Consider the following 18,580-nt stretch of genomic DNA (forward strand, 5'->3'; position numbering starts at 1 on the left):
AATCTCAGTGCCTACTGGAGTTTCCATGGTTCATAATCTACCCAAAGAAAGGGCAAGAGTTTACTATGTATGATGCTAGCACAGTGAGCCCTGGCCACGTACTGTCAATTTAATCCTCTATCCAACCCATTCACGATGCTATGAACAATGTGCCCATTGTACAGATGAGGAAAACAAAGCAGCATGAACTGTTTGCCCAAGGTCATGGTAAGCGGGGGGGCCAAGGCTTGAACCAGAGCTGGCTGTGGAAACTATTTGTAGGGTGTTCCTCACAAGGCGGGACTGGACTCCCCCCTGTTCCCCCTCTCAGGCCTCTGAGGCTGTGAATGGGTGGCAGAGGGGTTTGAGCACAGACAGCCCTGGAGAGGGGGAGAGCAGGACCCTCACAGTGCCATCATCTGCTCCACATTCCAGATCTTCCCCAGCCCACCCCCACTCCAGATATCCAACGGAAAGGCAGTGCGCCCAGGGGCTCAGGCACAGGCTCTGGGGTCACACACCCTGGCTCTGTGGCCTCAGTGAGACACTTCCTTTCTCCGAGCCTCGTTTTTCCTTACTTTGAAGCCTGAGAAGGGATGATCCACCCCACAGGACAACATATGCAAAGGGCTACGCATAGTGCATGGCTCACAATGAGCATTTGGAAAGTGGCAAGGGGGCTGCTTCTGAGTCCCATGGCCCACCTTGGGGGAAGGGGTCAGGAGCCATTGGGAGGGAGGGAAGTGGGCTGCCCTGCTCTACCCAGCACCATGCCCCCCACTGGCTTCCAAGCCCTGGAGAGGACAACCCTTGCTGGCATTCCACATCTGGGGAGGGACTGCAGACCTAGGCTGGGACCAGGGGTCTACTGGAACACGTGGCCCTCATGGCTGCTAACCCAACTTTGGGTCCAAAGGCCTTCCTGTCCTGGCAGCCATGAGCCCCCAGGCTCACAGTCCACATCAGGCCAGCCGTCCTCAGGGGAGGCTCCCCCACTTTGGCTGTCCCCTTACTGCAGCTCATGACCAGATAGTGGCAGCCTCACACTGGCGGAAACACGACATTCGTAACAACGTTTGCTGAATACCCACTGGGATAATCATGTGTTCCAGCCTCATGGCAGCCGTGCACGTGTATGTGTGTGTTGGCGGGGGGGGAGGGGTGGAATCCACTGTTAACCCCACTTTCAGATTGGGAACCTGAGGCTCCAAGGAGTTACAGTTTACCCACGGTGGCGGATGCGGGAGCAGCCTGACATGAGGGCTGCCCCAGATCTCTTAAAACTAGTACGTGAGGAGGAGACCATCGTGGAAGGGACAGGAGGAAGCCCACGACTCGTCCCCTCCGCAGGGAGCAGGGGAGAAGCTGTCCTGTGGACTCCCTCCTGTGGGCTGTGCTGGGTTCAGAGAGGCAGCCCCACCCTGAATACCTTCTGTGTCGCCGGAGCGGGGCGCCATGATTTCAGGGCTCGGGGCGCGCCGCCCACCCAGCCTCTGCCCCTTCCCGCAGACCAGGCGCCGCTCGCTCGGCCCCGGAGCGCAGCACCATGGACAGCGCCCCTGCAGCCGCTGTGCGCGTGCTCGGAGGCCAGGCCCGGGCGGGCTCCACCGCGGACAGCGGCTGGTGGGGGCGGGGTGGGGGCCGGCCCTGGCAAACCCAGCTCAGCAGGGAGAGGCCCTGCAGGCGACGGGGCGGGGCGAGAAGCCGCCCGCTCCGCTAGGATCCGGAGGAGGCGGCGGAGGTGGCACCAGGGGAGAAATAACTCCAGAGCAGTGCCGATTTAGGTTAAAGATGCTCCCAGCCATGGGGTGTGCACGTGGAGTGCCTGAGTTGGTTGGGGGGGGGGGGTGCACGTGGATGCCCCGGGCATCTGCGGGGCTCTTTACCCCCACTCCACCGGAGCTCACATTTGCACACGCCCACAGTCCCATCCCCACTCTTCAGGCCTCAGGGTGGAGCTGGTGAAAACAAGCCAGCCGGTGGAGAGAGCCCACGGGAGGGAGGGGCCAGGCGGAGGATGGCCTCAGCCTGGGGGGGTGTCCGAGGCCTGGCTGCCCTTTATCCCCACACCCACATCCCTGGACAGAAGGCTCTGCCCTCCCAGTCCATCAGCCCTTCTGCTGTGCCCCGGATCGGAGCTGCCTCTTCCTGGAGGCAGCCCTGCTGCTCCCCGACCTTGTCCATGGTCCTGCTGGGCTCCATTTGCACACCCCAGCCTCACTGACCCAGCCTGAGAATTCCTTGCTCCGTGGCTCAAAACTGGAAACAGCCACAGCTTAGCCCAGGGGTCAGAACTTTAGGAGAGAACTGAGCTTGTGGTCAGAGATGGGTCTTCCTGTCATTTAGGCAAGAGGTCTTTGGGGGGAGCTGGGACAAGTGCCCCTATGCCTAGCCCCATCCACCCAGCCAGATGGGCTGTGAGACCCCAACCCTTTTGGTACTTGCTACTGCCCCCACTGTGCCCAGTGAGGCTCAGAAGACTTGCCCGGAGTTTCTTGTTAGGATGGGGTAGGGGCCACTGCCAATCTGATGCAGACTGCCTCCTCCTTTAGAAATAAGCACCAGGAGCTAACGCTAGGAAAAGAGGCGTTTTAAAAAGATGGCCAAACTTGCACTATTCTCAGCCTCAGCCCCTGGTGTGTTGTGCCTCCGTGTGGAGCGGAATTCTGGAGGAGGTCCTCCTGGGATAGGCTGCGGGGGCTCAAGTCTCCTGGGAGGATTCCAGAACTTGGTGGCTTCCAGGCTGACAGTCTGCAGATGTCCATGCTGAGGCTTTGAGAGGAGCTGCCTCTTTTGCCGTCAAGTCACTGGGCCCCAAGACCTAGCATGTCGACCTTACAGCTTCACCTCTGGCTCCTCCCCAGCCTTGACCCTACAGTCCAGCCAGACCCGCTGTTCAGTATTCCTCCTCCCCTCTCTCTCTTTGCCTGGGCACATGCTGGTCCCCCTGCTGGCTCAGAAGGGCTCCCCTTAACCCTGCCAGCTCCTTATCCTCCACACCTCAGTGTGACTGCCATCCCCTGTCTCAGCATCTCCAGGGTCTCAGTCATTACGTCAACTCATCTGTCTCTTCCCTTGGCTGGGGACTTCTTGAAGACAGGCAGCACCATGGCTGAATGGTCTCTGAATGCTTGCTGAATGAATGAATGAATGAATGAGGAATGGCAGTCAGCAGGGTCATGCAGAAAGGGGTGTGGCTGCCAGGGGCCCAGGAGGCTTGGTGGAGGACAGGCCAGATTCAGAAGAGGGCAGGTGGATGGTAGGGGGGTGTAGCTCAGTTTGTTAATCCTGGTTGTGACAGAGGCTAGTGTCCACAGTGAGGGTGGGCACTGGGGTTGGGTTGGTGCCAGAGTCTCTGAAAAGGCTCCTAAGAACCTGGCGTTTGGGGTGAGCCTTGCAATTATTCAGACCCTTGGGAAGAGGACAGCTTACACCTCATTTTCGGCTGAGTCCCCACTTTGGGAGTTGCATGGTAAGGAGGCTGGCTGCCCATCCCCCATAATCTGGCCAGATCCAAGGAGGGGACAGGAGCCACCAGAAGGGAGGGAGGAGCTGGTCCTGCCCTGCTCTTCCCAGTGCCACTCCCCTATTGCTGGTCCAAGCCCTTCACACACTTCCTGACCACAAGTGGGGAAAGGGAGAGTCAGGGACTGAATTTTCAGAAGTTGCACAGAGCTGGGATTTGATCCTAGGACTCCTAGTCTGTCTGACTCCCTGCCTGACTCCGGCCCTGAGGTGCAGAGGGCAATGCTGGGCATCCAGCCAGCCTGATGCTGGCCAGGGGTACTTCCCTCCTTTCTGTGCCCTGTTCTGCTTCTTCAGTCCCCTGTGTCCTCCCAGCCCGGGACCTTGGGCTGCTGGTCTCTCCCAGCACTGTCTCTGTCGTGTCCCTGCTCTCCAGACACTGCAAGCTGCATGCTCACCCCCAGGACACGCTCTTTTTGGACTGCTCATGCCTAGGAAACCCCCAGCCCTCATGGCTCCCAACTCAGAGATCTCTTCCCTCATCTTTGATGCTCTGTCTGACACAGCCTGCCTGGAGTGCTGGAGGGGTCTGGCCCCAATAGGATCTGCACTGACCATTTCTCCCTGCCCACCCACTGAGGGCCGTGGAGCTGGGCAGGGCATGGGTAGCCAGAGAAATTCACATCAAGTTGATCTGCGGTGACAGCCCCAGGGACAGTTGTGACAACCAGGGTAGCTTGGGACTGGGGACACAGCGCAGGCTGACAAACTCCATGCCCCGTGACTCAGGCACATTCACATCCCAGCCACTTTGCACATGAGCCAGCAGAATGCTCCCTTCCCGCCCCCAGCTCAGAGATGTTTCTGGGGTGCAAGCTGCCCCACCCATGCACCAGGGGCTCCAGGAAGTAAGCACGTGGCCTCAAAAGAGACCAGACTCGGTGCTTCATCAGACTGAGTCCTGTGGTCACGCTCAGGACAGCTCAGCCATGTGGGACTGGGCACTTTGGGGAATGAACTTGGGCTCCAAGCCTCATCTTGGTTCTTCTACTCTGAAGGATCTGAGCACCCCCCTCCCCCAGTGCCTATACTGGGGGCATCTAGTGCCTGCTTCTTTGGGCGGCTGCCTCAAACCCTCCCCCTCTTCCCTGCCAAGTGAGGCCGTGTGGCCCAAGCCCACTCTCTGTGGCTGGTCTGGCTGAAGCTCCTCCTTGTCAGTGGTGGGGAAGGTGCTGAACCACCCACTTAGCCCACAGAGCCTTCCTTCACTGCCACCTCCACTCTTCCCCTCTGAGATACAGCAGTGAGCACCCGCATGTGACAAGATGGGGCTGCAGGCAGCCGAGCAGTGCCCCACCTTGGGGTGAGTGTCTCCCTGGCTCTCAGCAGCACAGAGTTGCTGGGCCCAGGCCAGTAGTCTTGAGGGGCCTAGGTCCCCCAGCCTCAGGACTACTTGTTTTCTCATTGCACTGGGACGTAAGACTCACTGAAGTGCTCTAGAAGTGGTCATGAACTGGAGGGGAGCACTTGTCCAGTGGGCCTGCCCAGCATTATAGGTGCTGAGAGGCCTGCCTGGCCCAAGTAAGAGGTGGCTGAGAATGAGGGGAGCCGAGTAGTGGAGACAGCACGCAGCTGAGTCCCGGGGTCCCCTGGGACCTGAACAGGCCACCCTGCACTGCCCAGGTTTATGATGGGGGTTTGGATCTCCCTCCTCCCCACAGCACCTGGTCCAGCCCTATGGCCACCTCCTGCCAGGCCAGCAAGTCTCCATCAAGCCTTGGCCCTCCCAGAGTCCCAGCCCAGGCCTCTGCTCAAAGGGGTTGGCTGAAAGAAGGGGCCTGGGAGGTGGCGGGTAGCGGGAGGGGACTGACCGAGTGGGCAGGTGAAGCGGCATCTGCCATCTGCTCTCTCTTTGGAGGGAAGGCTTCCTGTGCAGAGGCCGGGAGGGGCTAGAGGAGTGGCCACTGGGCCATGGGCTCCCTGAGGCTCCAACAGCTAGGCCTTCTTCCCTCTTGGGGTGATGGGTGGGGGCTCTCTTCCCCGCAAATCCCAGGACGCCAGACCCCCCCCCCAGCAAGCCTCAGGGTGCCCAGTTCTTCTGAAGTCCTCCAACCTTGGCCAAGGCCCGACCCCTCCTCCAGAACAGGCACATGGCCAGCCTCCTCCTTCCCTCTCATTCTCCTGCTGTGGCAGCTCCACACAGGCCCAGGTGCCCAGGGCCGACTAGCCCCCCGCCATGCATCCACATGGCTCCTCCTGGAGTGTAATTGTATCTAACACTTGTCTCATAGGCGGAGGGGCTCATGGTGTTGGGTGGGGAGGGGAGCTCAGAGCTCAAAGGAAGTCCAGGACCTCACCCAACCTGGTGGGCTCAGGGCCTGCAATTCTGCTTCCCCAGGGCTGTGGTCAGGTGGCACCGGCCCACAGCCCTGGTCCAGTTGCTCTGGGGAGCATGCTTCAACCAGCCGGCGCTAGGATCAGGATCTGTGGGAGGGCATGTCAGGGCCAGAGGCCCGGGTGGCCTCGGCCTGTGAAGGGGCTGCGCCTATGTGAGACCCGGGGGGTGGGGGTGGGGGAGTGGCGGCCCTCTCTGAAGCCCCCTCCCCAATCCTCATTGTGGCCGCCGCGATGGCGCGGCCTAGCCCCTTCCCCGCCCCGCACCCTGGCCCGGTGCACACACCTTACCTTGGCCCGGGCACCTGGCTCATGCCACGCTGTCCGCCGGGCGTCTTCTCGTCATGGGGAGCCCGGCATGGGCGCTGGCGAAGCGGGGAGGCGGCCGAGGTGCTGGCCTGGCCGGCAGGGCCTTGCCGCGCCCCGCGCCCCGGCCTGGCCGGCCCCCTCGGCCGCGCCCAAGAGGAGCTCCCCGGTGGGAGAGGATCGGCTGCCCCGAGCCTCCCACCGGGGAGGCTGAGGCAGTGCCCAGATAAATAAGGCCGCTTTGCAGGGAGCCGGGCGGGCGCCTCCTCCCTCCCCTCGCCCTCCTCCCCGCGCTCCTCCGCGGCCGCCGGCGGCGCCGCGCGCGCCCCCAGCCCGGCTCTACGCGCCGCGCCCTCGCGCGCTCCCGGCGCCGGGAGCCAATCCGGTTGGCGAGCCCGGGCGGGGGCGCCGAGGATGCCGAGCCCCGCCCCGCCCGCCGCGCCCTGCCGCGCGCCCCGCGCGCTCCCGCCGCGGCGCCCACGGGCACGCGCCGGCCCGGCAGCACCCCCACCCCTTCGCCGCGGGCGCCCGCACAACAACAAACCCGCGCGCACGGCGGGGCGGGGCGGGCAGGGCGCGCGGCCGGAGAGCTGGCCAGGGGAGAGCCCTGCCTGCGCGGGGCAGTGGGGTCCCGGAATCCTGCGGGGGAAGAGGACTCGAGAGCTCTTTGGCGCCGGCGACTGGCCCCGGGGGAGCGCGGTCTTGTGGAGCGGGGGGCCAGCTCCGCGCGTCCCGACCCTTGGATGCCACCTGCGGGGGCGAGGACGGTCCAACCCTCACCCTCCCGGCTTTCCTGCTTAGCGGAGCGGAGCGGACGGCCAGGCAGTCTCCATGGCGCTCACATCTCCTGCGCACCTGCTGGGTGCCAGGCCCAGAAACCCCCCAGTGTCCCCCCCACTCTGCAGAGGCGAGAAACAACCACCAGACCATTTCAGAGGGTGACAAGTGCGATGGAAGTTCAAGAGGGCCACGTGATGGTGACCCCGGGAGGGTGGTGGTGGTGGTGTGGCTCCTGAGGACGGGACACTTCACGGGAAACCCCAGGGATGAGAGGGTGGGCGAAGTTATCCAGGAAGGAGTGCACACAGGGCTCTAGGTTTTAAGGTCTTGAGCCTGGAACCCCTTGGAGGCAGGTGGTGGTGGCCACTTTGTAGGGACCAGGCTGGGAGAGGGGCCGGGGTGGGGTGCGGAGGGAGGGTGTGCAGGGCTCTCTCCTGGCCACTGGAGATGCCAGGCCTCCCAGCAGGCTCAGAGTGGAGAATGGAGGCTAATAGTACCCATCCTGGGGTCTCCTGGGAGCAGAGACTGTGGAGGGATCAGGTGTGGGAAAGCAGACAGGGGTCTTCACATTAGGGAAAGAGCCTTAAGGAAGCCCCCGAGAGAGAGTGAGAGAAATGAAAACAGCTGATGTTTGCAGCATTTTGAGGGGAAGCAGGACCCAGTGGGGCTGGCGTGAGGTGGGGGCAGCTGGAGGGGGGAGCCACGCTGGCTGGACCCTGGCTGTTTGGGAGCTGGGAGCCGCCTGTGCTGTGTGCAGGGCACGGGAGCCAGTTTGCCAAGGCTGGGGTGAAGGTGGCTCTCCTGTGTGGCAGGGGCTGAGGAATCATGGTCTTGCCCTAGTGCGGACTCTGGTCAAAGCAGGGAGCTTGGCGTGGGCAGTCAGAATGGATGCGTGAAGGCCTTTGGGGTGACTGGGACAGTGTTGTCTGACCCGTACAGTCACTTGTGGTGTGCAGGTCCAGGAGGCTGGCCTCCCAGTTCAGCCTCCACACGTGTGGACCCCAGCGGGGATGGTGACCAGCAGGGCAGGGCTTCACCTCTTGCTTCCAGGCGCTTCTGCTCCTCAGCAGGTGCCAGGGCTTCAGGCAGACAGCACGTTCTGCCCTCAGTGGGGTCCGAGAAGTCTCTCCGCCTTGGATGAATCTGAGCAAAGAAAGACCTTGTTTCAGAGGAATGTGGAAGTAGCCTCCCCAGTACCTGTGGGCGCTGCCCCCTCCCCACCGCTGTCACCCTGCCTTGTACCAGCTGGCTTCTCTCTCTCCACCATGGCCGATGGGCAGCTCACGTTCTCCCCATGGTGCAGGGGCATCGCTTGGCAGTGTAGACACAGCCTCCATGCTCCCAGGGCTCTGTCTGCTCTTTGCTGTGGCCTGAGAAAGCCTGAGTCTCCCGCACTGCTGGCTGCAGCTCTGCCCGACACCTGGTCCCTTGCTCTCGGACCTTCAGCCACCAGGGCCACATTCTTCACCTTCGGCATTACCTCACCTGGAGGGCCCCTCACCTGGAACACTCCTTTACCCGGAGCACCTCTCACCTGGAGCGCCCCTCACTGGGAGCACCCCTCACCTGCAGCGCCCCTCACCTGCAGCGCCCCTCACCTGCAGCGCCCCTCACCTCGAGCACCCCTCACCTGCAGCACCCCTCACCTGCAGCACCCCTCACCGGGAGCACCCCTCACCTGCAGCACCCCTCACTGGGAGCACCCCTCATCTGCAGCATTCCTTTACCTGGAGCACCCCTCACCTGCAGCACCCCTCACCTGGAGCACCCCTCACTGGGAGCACCCCTCACCTGCAGCACCCCTCACCTGGAGCACCCCTCACCTGCAGCACCCCTCATCTGCAGCACTCCTTTACCTGGAGCACCCCTCACTGGGAGCACTCCTCACTTGGAGCACCCCTCACTTGCAGCACTCCTTGTCCCGATGCCTGGACACGGAGGAGTCTCCCCAGTGCAGACTGCGGGAGGTTTCCAGTTCTTTAGTCATGGGAGGGTGAGGAGCAAAAGGTTGTTGGTGCATCCCACCCTGAGACCCTCCCATGAGAGAGGGGGCCACTGTCACCTCAGGGGTTAGGGCTGCCCATGAGGGGTCAGGCCTCATGGCTCCTGAGGACCAGGGCAGCCGCTCTGGACTTCCTGAGGCTCTTCACAGGAGGGTCCTCAAGCCGCTGCTCGGGGGGCTCTGGGTGCATGTGGGCTGAAGCCACCTGCCTGGCTCAAATCCTCCTTTCCGTGGGGGCGGGGGATGCTCAGGCAAGTACTTCCCCTCCTGGCAAATAGGTCTGGGGTCCCTGGGGGTGCCCTGAGGGTCAGCGTGGCACCTAGGACAGCATAGGTGGTGAGAGCTGCATGCCTGATTGTAAACGGCCCACTGTGAAGCCTCCTGCTGTGGAGGCACAGGGCCAGATGGACACCGCAACCCTCCCTGCCCCCACGCCCCAGCGCCTGGTGGGGGGACCGTGTGGGGCACGGGGGGAGCGGTCAGCTGTCCTCGCCGCTCAGCTGCCAGAGTGGGCGCCCGCAGGAGTGAGAACGGGGAAGCCCGGGTGGCCATGGTGACAGTGGGCATCAGGGTGTGGGCCCCTTGGCTGCATGCCGGCTTCTGCCTCCAACCTTTCCTCCTCCCAGGACCCAGGCCCCACCCGCCAGGGGCAGAGGGGCGGGGCGGCCAGGGTGGAGCATGACTCAGGGCCCAGCTGTCACCATGGCAACCCCGTCGCCTAGCAATGGCCGTCTCCCAGGAACGGCTGTCTCCTAGCAATGGGATATTTTCCTGAGCCCTGGCTGGAGCCTAGCGGTTATTTTTAGCTCAGCGGCAAATCAATCTGCAGCTGCATTTTTGGCTCCTCCACAAGATGCAAGGTGTGTTGGGGGTGGATTTCTTGTCACAGGGAAGAACACATCCCCATGACAGGAACCTTGCTGCCACGTGTCTCCAGATACAGCATCCATAGGTGGGCAAGGCCAGGTTCCGCTGGGGGTGAGGGTCAGGGGAATGGGGTGCAGCTGATGGGGAGCCAGAGGAATTGCCAGGCATGACTGTGTCCCTAATGGGGTCTCTGTGCAGGCTGGTCACTCCAGCACCCTGGGACTCCCTGGATTAAGCTGAGTAGAGGCAATCCAGGCCAGTGCTCATGGTAGGCACCACCAGAGCCCATCACTGGGCGGCCCAGGTGCTGGCAGGCTCCTGGCACCCCCTGGCATTTAGTTGGGGAACTGTCTCTGCTGACCCCAGCCTTCAGCCCCAACCCAGGGGTGCAGCAGGCTGCTCTGGACCAGCTGGAGCAGCACACTCAGTTGGTCCTGGCTGCAAGGGTCTGGGTGGCCACAGGCTCAGCTGGGGACTTGGGCAGGGCTGGCCTCTGTTTTCCCCCTGCTGTTGCTAAAATGAGAGCCCAGGTGGGTCTCATGCAAGAGAAACACCTTGACTTCTTTCTCTGGGTTTTCTCATCATTTCAGCCCAGTTCACTCTCTCCTCCAGGCCAAGGCCAGCTCTCCCACCGCTGATGGGCCTGGGGCTGGCCCTCCACTCCTCCCACTGGGCCACCTTCTTGGTTCCTGGTCTGCCCTGGGTTCCATACTGTCCTTGGGACCCTCGCCCTGTTTCTTGGACGTGGGCCGTCTTCCTGCCCTCATCAGCCATCAGATCTGCCCCGCCTTCCTGTTGCCCCCCCCAGGTCCTTGACGAGCTCAGCACCTGCCTTGGTCATGAGTGCTCCTTCCTTATGCCTCCAGTACTGCGGGCTTCCGGTCAGGCGCCCTTTGCCGTTTGGGGTCACCCCCCTGCCGGAGTATGGGGCTCAGCTGAGATGCAGCTCGTTGCCCCAGCATCAGCTGCAGCCCCTGCCAAGAACTAGGGTTTGGGTGGGAATGAAGAGAGGCCCTTTTGGAGGGTCAGGACCCTGACCCAGGCCTCTGGCCCAGGGCCTGTGAAGGAGCCCCCATACTGAGCATAGACACTGGGGGAATTGCCTGAGGTTTGGGGTGTCTTCCACTCACCCATTCACTCACTGGTGCACACACTCCTTGCCTGTGTGTTTACTGAGCACCTGCAGTGTGTCTGGTTGCTGCCCATCGAGGGCAGGCGTGGCCTTCTGGGCTCCCTGTCCCGTGGACAGCAGATCTTTGATGGCTAACGCCACCCAGGTGCTTTGCTCTTGGGGGGCAGCACCTGTGAAGACAGGTGGCCCCTGTCCAGGTTTTCTGTGGGTGACAGTTGGCATTATCACGGGCCCTGGGCAAGAGGCCCGGGCAGGGGAAGCCTGGTGATGAGGAGTGGCCCAGGGCCACACGCGTGCCCCTTCCGGACCAGGCCACTGGCCAGGAACCCTTCCCTCGCACCCACAGGCACGGACTCATTCTCTGTGGGAAAGCTGGCGAGGGGAGCCAGGGGCCCCAGGCCGGCCGGGGTGGGTCCGCAGCTGACTCCTCGCACTGCTGCCAGAGGGCGCCCAGAGCCACCATCTGCCTCAGAGACCTGGGCAGGGGTTTGGGCCCCAAGGCCTGGTCAGAAGGTGGGAAGGGGACGCGTGCCCCCCCCCGCCCCCGGCCAGGGCAGCTGTGGTGCTGACTGGAGTGCGCTCTTTCCTCCTCCTCCTGGCTGCTCTTTCACCTTCTACGTGCCCAGCACTGGCCCTGTCTACCTCTTGCGTTTTTACTTTACTTTCACAATTATGCATCCTCACCATTTTTAAGTAAGTGCACAGTTGAGTAGTGTTTGGCACATTCCCATCGCTGTGCAGACGGCCCATCTTTCCATCTTTCCACCTGAAGCCCTGTCTCCATTACACACCCTCTCCCCACCCGCTGCTGCAGCCCCTGGCACCCACCACCTACCTTCTGTCTCTATGAACTTGACAACTCCAGGGCTCATAGCAGTGGAATCATATGGTATTTGTCCTTTTCTGTCTGGCTGATTGCACTCAGCAGAACGCCCTCAAGGTTCATCTGTGCTGTAGCAGGTGTCCCCATCTCCTTCCCTTTTTTTTTTAAATTAAAAAAATTTTTAATAATTTTTTTAGATTTTATTTATTTACGAGAGAGAGAGAGAGCACGAGTGTGGGGGGGGGGCAGACGGAGAGGGAGAAGCAGACTTCCCGCTGAGCAGGGAGCCTGGGACGTGGGGCTCAATCCCAGGACCCTGAGATCATAACCCGAGGTAAAGACAGATGCTTAACCAACTGAGCCACCCAGGGGCCCCTAGATTTTTTATTTTTTATTTTTATTTCTTTAAAATATTTTATTTATTGATTTGTCAGAGAGACACAGAGAGAGCACAAGCAGGGGGAACGGCAGGCAGAAGGAGAAGCAGGCTCCCCGCTGAGCAAGAAGCCCAATGCAGGGCTCCACCCCAGGACCCCTGATCACGACCTGAGCCAGTCACGCGCCCCCAAATCTCCTTCCTCTTTAAGGTGGAATCATAGTCCACTGTTGGACGGACCACATTTTGTTTATTCATTCATCTGTCGATAGACACTGAAGTTGCACCTGCCCTGTGGCTGTTGTGATGGCTGCTTCTCACTCTCGTCCAGAGCAAGGGGTCTCTTGTAGCCTGTGGGTGTCTCCCCCTTCCCCTTGGGGCCACCTCCCTCATCTGTCAGCCATGCCCTTCAGGCTCAGGGGTAGCTGCAGGGCTGGGGTAGGCGGATAGTGGGGTGGAGGGCTCACACCCATAGGTGGCCAAGAGTCTATGCAGTTTCCTGAAGACCTTGGTCAAAGCTCTCAGTGACCCCAAGGATTCGAGTACATTGTTGGACTCCTGGCTTTGTGCCTAGGGCCTCAGTGATCTGACCCAGGGATTTCACCCTGTTCTGGGCCTTTGCCAAGGCAGTCTGCTCCTCTCCCCCGCCTGGAATTCTCCCCGGTGCCTACTTGGCTCTCTGTTCCCCGCCCCTCCCCTCAGGGGAAGTCCTTGCTACCAGGAAATCTCTGGGCTCCCAGACACTCCCCTCAGCTTCCACCCGTCTTGGCCCCATTTCAGCTTGTCTGGACCTCCCCGAGGCCTGATTCTGGAGCCCAGAGCTCTCCTTTGGCTCCTGCTTCAACATGGTGCCCACAGGCCCAGCATCTGGCCCCTCATCCCTAGGTGCCATCTCTTGGGACCAATCAGCAGGGCCAGGCTGGGGCAGCATGGAGACTGGAAGCCCAGGGCCCACTCTTGGAAAGGGCCACCCGAGATGAGCCGCTCTTCCTCCTACCCCCAGACAGGTTCCAGTGGGCGTTACTCCCACCCCTATCCCGGCCAAGGGCTCGAAGACAAGGGCGCATAGGGCGATGCGGGGGGGAGGGGGGCGCGAGAGGGCGACACATCACACAGAGCCTGGAGCTCTGTCCTCCGCGCCACCATAGTCGAGGCTCGGCCTCCCGTCCCCACGAGCGCCGCTGCGATTGGTGGAAAGTTCCTGGGCCGCGCCGCGATTGGCCGTGCCCGGCCCGCCGCCTCCCGCTCTTGGCCCCCACGGGGCTGCCGGGCAGAGGTGGGGCGCGGGCGGAACTGTGCGCGGGGCCGGCCGGAGCCCGGGGTGCTCCCGCCGCCGCCCCGCCCGCCCGAGCCGTGGCGCTCCTTGCGCTGCCGGGCGCGCGCTCTGCTAGGGTCTCCTGGCCACCGCCACCTGCGCCGGCTACTCGGAGGACCGCTGCGGCTGGAGCGGCAGGTACGAAGCCCCGGAAGGCTGCGCTCTGGGGCTGTGCTGCCCCTCCGCGCCCCCAGGGTCCAGAGAACCAGGTGGACGCAGCTGCTTCTGGCTTCGGGGGAGAGTGCAGGACGAGGGGGCTGCGCCGGGGGAGGACGCGAGCCGCCTGCCTCAGCGCCTCCCGTCCTGTCCTGTCCCCAGCGGCCTGACCCAGGAGCCGGGCAGCGTGGGGCAGCTGTCCCTGGCCTGTTCGGAGGGCACGATCCAGTGGCTGTACCCGGCCGGGGCGCTGCGCCTGACCCTGGCCAGCTCCGACTCCCGACTCCCGCAGGCGCTCCAGCCCCGCCTGCCTGCGCCGGGCGCGGCCCTTTGCAGGCGCGCCAGTCTTCGTGGAGCAGGCGGGCGGGCGGCGCCCTGGAGCTGTTGCTGGCCGGGGGTTTGGGCCCAGCGCGGGGCCGATGCGTGCGCTGGGGTCCCCGTGAGCGCCGGGCCCTCTTCCTGCAGGCCGCCCCACACCCAGATATCAGCTGCTGCGTGGCCTCCTTCCGCTTTGAAATGCACGAGGACAGGTATCCAGAACTGCCTTCACAGGCCCACGGTCTTGGTGCTGATGGTGAGTGATGGGCTGGGTGGGGATGCGCCTGTCATCCCCATCGTACAGAGGGAGAAACTGAGGCATGAGAGTGAAGTGGGTTGTTAAAGATCACACAGCTAGTGAGGACAGGTCCAAGAGACAGAGAGAGGTGTGGGCAATCCCTCAGGATTCAGCTTAGGGAAAGGGCAGGCAGGACTCTTGGTCCTTGAGGGAGGGGGAGGGGATGACGGGGGACAGAATCAAAGCCTCCAGCCAAAGCTGTCCAGGGCTCCTTGGCCCAGCAGTGACCTCCCTCCCTTCCCTCAGTCCAATACAACAAAAGTCCAATGTGTGTCTGGTCACCATGGAGATGTTGCCTTGCCTCCATATAGGGCACCAGGCCCAGCTCTTCACTTTCCTAGAGTGTGGAGCCTGACCCCACAGGGGATGGGGGTCTTTCTGTTCTGCCTTGGGCCCCAGGCCAGAGACTCCAAAGCTCACGATAGCTTCCTGCCACCCCCCCAGGTTGGACTGGTATCTTTGGGCCCAAGGAGACAGCTCTGGGCCACAGGGGTGTGCTGGTGTGCACATGTTAAAATGGGTGTGTGAGAGTGTGCCCCTGGACACCCACTCCCGGTGCATGAGTCCTCGTGCCCACACGCGGGGCACAGCCCCTAGACCCATGTCTGTTCATGTGTGAGCGTTCAAGTGTCAGGTGCCCACATGCTCCCTTGGGTCCCCAGTTGTCATCAGGCAGGGGAGGGGCTGGTGGCCTGCCCTTTCCCTCCTCCCTCCAGGTGGGGGAGGCCTAGGGGGATCCAGGAGAAGGCAGGACCTACCCTCACCATGTCCCCTTCATGCCAGGTGCCTGCAGGCCCTGCAGTGACCCTGAGCTCCTGCTGGCTGCGTGCACCAGCGACTTTGGTGAGTGTCTCCGCATGTGGGGAGCCTGGGGTCCACCCTCCATCCTCCTCTGCATGCCACTGGCCAGTGTGTCTCCCCACAGTGATCACTGGAACTATCCACAGGGTTGGCCACGACACAGAGCTGCAGGAGTCTGTTACCGTGGTGGCGGCTGCCCATGTCCTCTGACAGACACTGCTGCTGTTCCGGGGGTGGGGGTGGGTGTCCGGGGGCTGCATGCAGGCCTCCATTCACACGCCGCTGCACTTCAGTGTCTGGACCGGCCCCGGCCCCTTCCTCTTCATGGGCTGGAGCCACTTTGGTGAGGCCTGGCTAGGCTGTGCACGTCGCTTCCAGGAATTCATCTGTGCCTATGTGGCTGCCCACACCAATCACCTCTGCCCCGTGAGGTGGCCCTGGACTGAGGGGCCTGGGAGCAGGGCACTGAGGAGGGGCTGGTCGAGGGGGAGTAGGGAGGGTTTGCCTCCAGGTGGTACCAGCTGCTTCTGAGGTGAGAGTGATAACCAATGAGAACACTGATTTCCTTAGCCAGCGTAGATGGAGTGTCCCATGCCTGAGCTGGCCCTTACCTCCTCTGAGCCCCCACAGCCCTGGGAACTGCTCTGATTTCTGCTGCAGAGTAGGACACTGAGGCTCAGGGCAGTGGTGCCTTGTCTAAGGCCACCCAGCTAGTGAGTGGGAGAGTGGCCCAGGCCTATGCCTTGGGGAGGAGCTGCTGCTTGGCCTGGAGGGAAGCAGGGAGCCTCCCCTCCATGTGGGAGTGGGAGTGGAAAAGGGCTGTAACTCCCAAGGTCTGAGGTGGGTGTGGTCCCTTACTGGGGGGCAGGTAGGCAGACACCACTCCTAGCCTGTGAGGGAAGGGGGGTGCAATCTGGCAGGGTGCTAGACTTCTCACTGTAGTCCGCTGGGAGCCCAGCAGAGTCATCCTGGCCCCATCCCAGCCTCGGGGAAGAATGGGCCCCGCTGTCTGGAGGGCCCTGTGGTGTGCAGAGCATCCCTACATGGCTGGAAGCCTCGGGGAGTGGGGTCTCCCCTGTAGGGCCAGGCATGTTGCCCATTTCTGGAGGGCAGGGGCATACGATGGGGTCTCTAAGGAACCTTTCCTGCCACTGGCCCTATTGTTGCTGCCTCTGCTTTCCTCCTCAGCCTCAGCCACACAAAAGGCCAGTGCAGTTTGGGACAAAGCCCAGGGCCCTGAGGCTGAATGCCCCTGGGGTGGGGGGTGCATGCAGGGGCTCCTAAACTGGGGACAAGCTGCCTCTGCTCACCCCAACCCCACAACTCCCAAGAGAGCCAAAGCTCAGGTTGTGGTGGGGGGATGCATGGGCTGATGCGCTTAGGCCCAGCAGCAGCGTCCCATCCTTACCTGCCAGTCTACACTAAGAAGGGGCTGACAGTGAGGACGGAGGCCAGAGGCCGTGTCATCTTTTAGGCAGGAACTGAGGCAGGGCCCCTTCCTCCAAATTTGGCTGACAATTATGGGTAGGGGAGGTAGGCTCCTGTGGGTTTCTGCCCACCTGCCCCTGCTGAAGTTCACTGCTGCTCCCTTCTTCCTGAACTCCCAAATATGGGGTGCTCCGTGCTCAGGCACTAGACCTCTCCTCCTCACTGTTAATATTCTCTCACTGGAGAGCTGGACCAGCCTTGTGGCTTTAAAAACCATCAGGATGTTGATGACCCTACATTTTGATCTCCAGCCTGGACCTCTTCCCTGGTCTGCAGACGGCTGTCTCCCCATCTGCCCCCTTCCCCTCACCAAAGAGTATCTTAGCAAAGAGCAGAGGAGATGAGTGTACACTCCTGATCCCCCTCCTGTTGGGAGGTTTTTGCACTGTCCAGATGGGCCCCAAGGACGGCTTCCTCTCGAGGGCTAAGCAGCATCCTCACCCTTGGTGTCTATCCTGACTTTATGGTCAGCTCTCCACAGCCTTTCATTGGAAGGAGATGCCTAGCTTCACTAGGGTCGCTGTGGACTGCCTCTCGGAGCACCTGTCTAAAAAAACATGGGGCAGCTGCTCTGGGGTGGGCTCCTGGTTGGACAGTGGTCTCTACGCACCTGCCCCAGGAAGTGCCTGAGCCTCCCATGCACACACCCTCCCCGGAGAAAGTGCTGACTTTGCAACCAGTACTCTGTTCATAAAGTGCAGAAAGGGCAGTTGTGGGTATGGCTAACAGGGCCAAAGGAGCCCCAAGGGTGCTCCAAGACATGCCTCAAAGTCCTGGGCCAGGGGCTTCATGCCTGCCCTGGGGGAAGGGGCCAAGGGGAAACAGTGCGGGTGAGCATGTATATGCGGGCCATGGGCTACGGGAACTGGCCTGTGGGGCACCTCTGGGCATGTGCACTCACACGGGTACACACCCGGCTGCCCAGTGCCCAAAGGCTGAGGAGCAGATTGTGGGATGTGAACATGAGCGTTGCGGGGTGTGCACTGAGGAATCGGGTTAGGTGCGTTCATTCAGTCAACACGTTTTTATTGAGTGTCTGTCAGGTGCTTCTCTAAAGCCGTGGCAATAATGCAAGGAACAGAAGACACAAGTGCAGGGTGCCATGTAAGCACCCCCAGCTTAGAGCCCAGTACACAACCTTTCTTTCTGGGGAGGGACCCGTGACAGTCCCAAAGGAGACAGAATGCTGTGAGCCAGGTTGGGCCATCCCCCCTCCCCAGTGGTTTTGGGAGCAGGGCACTGGGGTTCCCTGCCTCCTGGGGACACCTGTCTTTCAGGACTGGTGGCAGCTGGGGCCAAGTACAGGCAGGGACGTGGGGCCGTCTGTACTTGGGGGTGGGGGCCGTGGTCCTGGGCATGTTTATATTGTCTGACGCTGAGGCTCTTGACCAGGGCGGCGGATAGGTCCAAGTCCCTACCATTCACGAGACACCTGGCCTCAGGTGGGATGAGGAGGAGGTCCTGGCTCAGGGCTCTGTTCCCCCAACTGGCTTCTCCCGCTGCCAGGCTTTGCCAGGTCACCTCTCGAATCTCAAATGTTCGGACTTTTAGAGAAGGAAGGTGGTCTTCCCCTCCTGGGGCTCTTTCTCGCACCCCCGTGGCTGAGCCAGCTCCCCTCCTACCACACTCAAGAGTGTCCGCTCAATCTCCTGGTCAACCCTGCCTCTCAGCAGAGCGCCCAACTTCCTCAGGCCCCGGCGCAGCCTCCAGTCCCTGCGCACTCGGACTGACTGCCTCAGCTGTGGGAGGGAGCCGCAAGGTATCCACCCTGCACCTGCCCCTGGCTGGGCTGGCCTTCGGGGTGTCCTTTGGGCAGACACGCGCCTCCCGGGGACGGCCTCCCCACCCCCGGAAAGGTGCCTCCTTCCCCCCTGGGCTCCACGGCCGCCCCCCCGGCTCCAGCCACGTCAAAGCGGCCGCCCGCGCAGGGCCCGCGGGAACCCCTGGGAGGGCTCCCCTTCCCTTGAGCCGCAGCACCCCGTTTCCCTGGAGCGTCTAGCTCTCTCTGAGGTCGACGGCTCTGTCGCGTCTCCCCGCGCGGGGACGTGTGGTTCACGGGTCCCCGTGCCAGGGGTCCGCG

At 62.2% G+C, this 18,580-nt stretch overlaps 1 protein-coding gene across 1 annotated transcript; it reads left to right on the plus strand.

Moving 5' to 3' along the window:
- Positions 1-6,072: 6,072 nt before the first annotated feature.
- On the plus strand, positions 6,073-18,510 carry METRN (meteorin, glial cell differentiation regulator). Its single transcript, XM_088017045.1, is given in 8 exon segments — positions 6,073-6,313; positions 7,050-7,198; positions 13,273-13,577; positions 13,758-13,898; positions 13,900-13,951; positions 13,953-14,169; positions 14,995-15,054; positions 15,137-18,510. Coding segments are annotated over 8 exon segments (1,572 nt in total). The 3' UTR covers positions 15,544-18,510.
- Positions 18,511-18,580: the final 70 nt, after the last annotated feature.

This window comes from Eumetopias jubatus, unplaced genomic scaffold, assembly GCF_037043125.1.
Source record: "Eumetopias jubatus isolate StellerSeaLion01/CBP00866 unplaced genomic scaffold, mEumJub1_p1.0 scaffold_12, whole genome shotgun sequence".
Taxonomy (NCBI): Eukaryota; Metazoa; Chordata; class Mammalia; order Carnivora; family Otariidae; genus Eumetopias; species Eumetopias jubatus.